This window comes from Oryzias melastigma, linkage group LG4, assembly GCF_002922805.2.
Source record: "Oryzias melastigma strain HK-1 linkage group LG4, ASM292280v2, whole genome shotgun sequence".
In the NCBI taxonomy this organism is placed as follows: domain Eukaryota; kingdom Metazoa; phylum Chordata; class Actinopteri; order Beloniformes; family Adrianichthyidae; genus Oryzias; species Oryzias melastigma.
Genome location: NC_050515.1, coordinates 22,958,965 through 22,963,029, shown reverse-complemented (window position 1 = coordinate 22,963,029; position 4,065 = coordinate 22,958,965). Strand labels below are relative to the sequence as shown.

Here is a 4,065-nt window from a genome sequence, read left to right as displayed (position 1 = left end):
TAAGTATATATTACTTAAAAATGCTATTTAATTTTTTTCTTTTCTTTTTATTTTTTTTTCATTTTATTTTGTTACCCTATTTGTCTTCAGCAGTCTTACACTGTTGGGTTTTGTTATTTTAGTTAGGGGTTGGACCTTGGTAGTCTTAGTTTGCAGGCTTTGTTTTTAATTGTTTTCTTTTGGTAGTTTTGGTTAGGCAGCCATTAGTAGGGAGCTGCTGACTCAGACGGTCGACATGGTCACAAGTCTCCCCTAATTATTGTATGTTTGGCCCAGGAGCCACAGAGAGATAAAAGAGCCACATGTGGACCTGGAGCCACAGGTTGCAGACCCCTGCTCTGGGTTAATGAAGTTAACTATAGTGGATCAAATACATTAAAAACACATTTCCTGAATATTTCATTTGTAGTATTTTTTTTGTAATATCTATGCTTTTATTACTTTCAGAAATTTATTTTTGTTCTCACTTCATAATAGATTAATCAAAAAGTACATTTATTAAAGCCAATCAGAATCGATTATTCACCAGGATCTCAACGGGATATAAAATGAGCCTTTTTTATTTTTGAAGGATCGCTTAAGAAACCGTCGTAGACTGTGTGGTTGTGGACAGAGATTATTTTACGTACTTACGTTGGAACTTACGCAGTGGACGTAAATGACGTAGGCCGCGGCTGTTTCCTGTGGTAGTTATACTTCGAAATGGCCGAGCTGAAAGAGGCGGTCGCTGAGCAGCAGCAGCACCGGGAAGACGTCGATATTAAATGTGAGTTTAGAGAACCGACTTATTCTTTTATTTATTTATTCTGTCTGTAGGGGAGGGATAGCTCCTCTTTTAATATGCGCTAGTTACATTAGCGCCGCGCGGGACTTCTAGGGAGAATTAGCGTTTGTGAAGAACGAGAGCCTCAGTGTGCAGCTCCGCCATGGAGCCCAAACAAGTCAACGACAACAACAACAAGCACGATGGAGGCGCTGCTGGCGGGAGGGGAACGGCTACGACAGGCACGATAACAGCCTTAAGCAGAGAGGACGGAAGGGTCGTAGTGGATCCGGATCGTAGAACTTCAGAAAACTGTTGTGGCCTCATCGTGGAGCTGCACTGCAGAGCCAGCAGGCTCCATCCCGGATTTGAACAGCTGGGTTCAGATCTTGAAACCTATGCGAAGAGATGAACGTGGAGCAAAAGGAAAGCATTTAATGTTAATGGAGTTTATCGACTGTTTACATACAAACATGTCAAAGTCTTTGTATTTCCCCCTCAACATTTAAATAATCTGATTGAACCAGGGACAACGATGTCTTGGGAGGAGGAAAAGCAGGGGAAATGAAATGACTATCCAGCATAAATGTTTAAAAACTTATTAGAAAAAGACAATAAAAAGGGGCTGAACATTGTGGGAAACAGCTGACAGCAGGTGGTGAGATGGAGGTAGCAGACCTGGACTGTCTGAGTATCTTCAGATTCTGGATGCTGCAGGATCATTTCAGTTGACTTGTCATCACAATTTTGTGTTTACAGGCTTTTAGATTTTGGCTAAAGACGGCATAATCCTAGTTTTGCAGTAGATCAAAAGAGGATTGGAGTGGGGCTTTTTAAAAACCTCAGAAACACATGTTGGAATCTGGTTTTGGGAGTCTTGAAAAGATTGGATACCATTTGCCTGATTGGTTTGGCAAAGATTTTATGTTAGATGCCCTTCCGGACACAGCCCTTTGATAGTGCTGGGCGATATTAGAAAAAAATGTACATCACGGTATAAATTTTATATTACAATGATGTTATACTGCAAATAATGTATGTTTTCAGTTATTCTCAGAAAAAAAGTGGACAAAATGTCATTACTTTTCTATGACTTTATTTTTCCAACTAACATCTAACTGAATTGTTATGATTGGGAAACTTTTAAAGTGCACAACAGTTTGAATTTTTAGTAGGAATAAACAATTTTGCACAAAAAAATCAGCAATAAAAAATAAAGACGTTAGAAATGACAAGATGGCACTATCATCCACACAATACCCTTTATCTGGGTTTGGACCGGTTTTGTGTCACAGTCCGGTTCTCCAGTCTCAAGCGTCAATTTGTTTCTAAACACTCGTTATGTCCCAAAAACTAAAAAGGTGGATGATTGTCTGTTTATTTTTTTGGGAGTTTGTCATGTTTGTTTCTACCAAAAATGGAAAAGAATATGGAACATTTTTAGTTTTTCAAATGAGCACTCTGGATTTTCCAGTGACTGTCATTTCACATAAGCGAAGGGATGTGCCTTTAATTCATTTCTCTGTCTCTAAAGCTGAAGATGTTGGTGTCACAGAGCATGAAGCGGATTCGAGTGAAGCCGCCGCGGATACCAAACCCTCAACGACTACCGGTACGCTGTCAGTATTTCTGTGAGAGCTGATTTTCTCTGTGTTGCTTCAGATGAAGAAACATTATTCATTTGAGGAAATGTAATAGTGTTTTTTTCCCTTTACACAGAGAGACACATCTCCATCCAGACCAAACTGGAGGGACTGGAGATGCTCGTTGACCTGAATGAGGGTGAGTTCAGTCATGGATCTCTGACTCTTGTTCTGCACTTTTTCACATATTTGTCCTTTTACCTAGTTTAATATCAACAATAATATTTTCCATAGACATAAAAAATACATTCAATTAAAACAGAAATGAAAAACTTAACAAGCATTTTCCTTCATTTTTTACCCTTAAATAATATAAAATTGGTATTGTACAAAATCTTTGTACTTGCATATTTTCAGCACTATTCGGCGCACCTAAAAGCTTTCCTTTGTCTGAAAAAATAAATAACAGTGCGCCATATAATCTGGAGTGCTATACATGGAATAATTCTGTTTTTTTTTACGAGTTGGAAACAAGTTTGGCCGTTATTGTTAATATGCTAACATGGCTAACGTTTAGCTGCGTCAGTGTGTTTTCTTTTTTGTTACTAACAAGTGTTGGAGTTAGTATAGTCACATTTATGTTTGTTTTAACAATATAAGTCTGTATTTTTTTAAATCTTGTTAACAAAATTGTGAATTACAGGTGCTGGTAATATGTGGCTAACGCTGTGTTAATTCGCTAACATGTAGCATGTTAGTAAGTTCTAGAGCTACTGTGAGGGCAATTGATAAAGTCTCTTTTGTCTTGCTTTTTGTGCCGTTTTCATAACATAAGTTCAATAATAGACCATTTGGGGGCCTTAAAATCAAGTGCACTTTCCATTACTAAAAAATGCAGTAAATACCATTTTGTTTTGCTATTAATCAATATCAGGTTGTACGATTTTGGCCGTCTTGTTGATTTACTAACCCGTTTTTTGTGGAAGATTTTCAGTTTACGAGTGTTCTCTCCCGATATTGCAATTCACCTTTCGCTGCTTTGCGAATTTGTTTTAGGGAAATTTTAAGGTTTTTTTTATTTTATTTTTTTATTTATTTATTTTTTTTATTACAGCAAGCTAGTTCTGCGTCCTGATTGGCTATAGAGTTTGTCAATCAATCTCCTCTGTGCCATGTCTGTTGAACAGAATGTGTTCACTTTTCCAAATTGATTTAAATCTTCGCTTGTGATCAGATCTTTTTTTATTTTTCCATTTTAGAATACTGAATTTATGTTTCTGTGAAGGTCTGAACTTTTAGTTTAGACAAGAGATAAGTGTGAAAATGTTCAATGTCTGTCTGAGAAAAGTGAAAAAAGTGTGTAGTGAGGAATTTTTCAGCCTTAAACATCTACAATCATATGCAACAGATTTGACAAAAAGTAGGTTATTTTTGGAACGTAACCACTGCGATGAATGAGGAAAACTGCAGGAACACATACACAAAAAAACTAGAACTTAACTAGAACTGATTATTAATGGAAATGATGTTGGCATGTTAAATAAACAGCTGTATGCGTTTTTTAGAGATGATGTTTGTTTATTGTGGATCTGTCTCTTTTGGAGGGACCAACATTTTAATAAGAAGTGACTTTTTTTTTTTCCAGCAGGGCGGAAATCTTGTCCTTTGTGCCCAGAGGAGAAGTTCAAAGCTTGCTACAGCCACAAACTGCGTCGCCAC

General features: G+C 37.2%; 1 protein-coding gene across 1 annotated transcript in view; it reads left to right on the top strand.

The window, feature by feature from the left end:
• Positions 1-581: 581 nt before the first annotated feature.
• trmt1l (tRNA methyltransferase 1-like) overlaps positions 582-4,065 on the top strand; it is a gene marked incomplete in the record, with an annotated part of 10,196 nt that continues 6,712 nt past the window's right edge. The window contains 4 exon segments of the mRNA XM_024278937.2: positions 582-766; positions 2,298-2,375; positions 2,483-2,545; positions 3,995-4,065. Of these exon segments, the coding sequence (XP_024134705.1) occupies positions 703-766; positions 2,298-2,375; positions 2,483-2,545; positions 3,995-4,065 (276 nt within the window).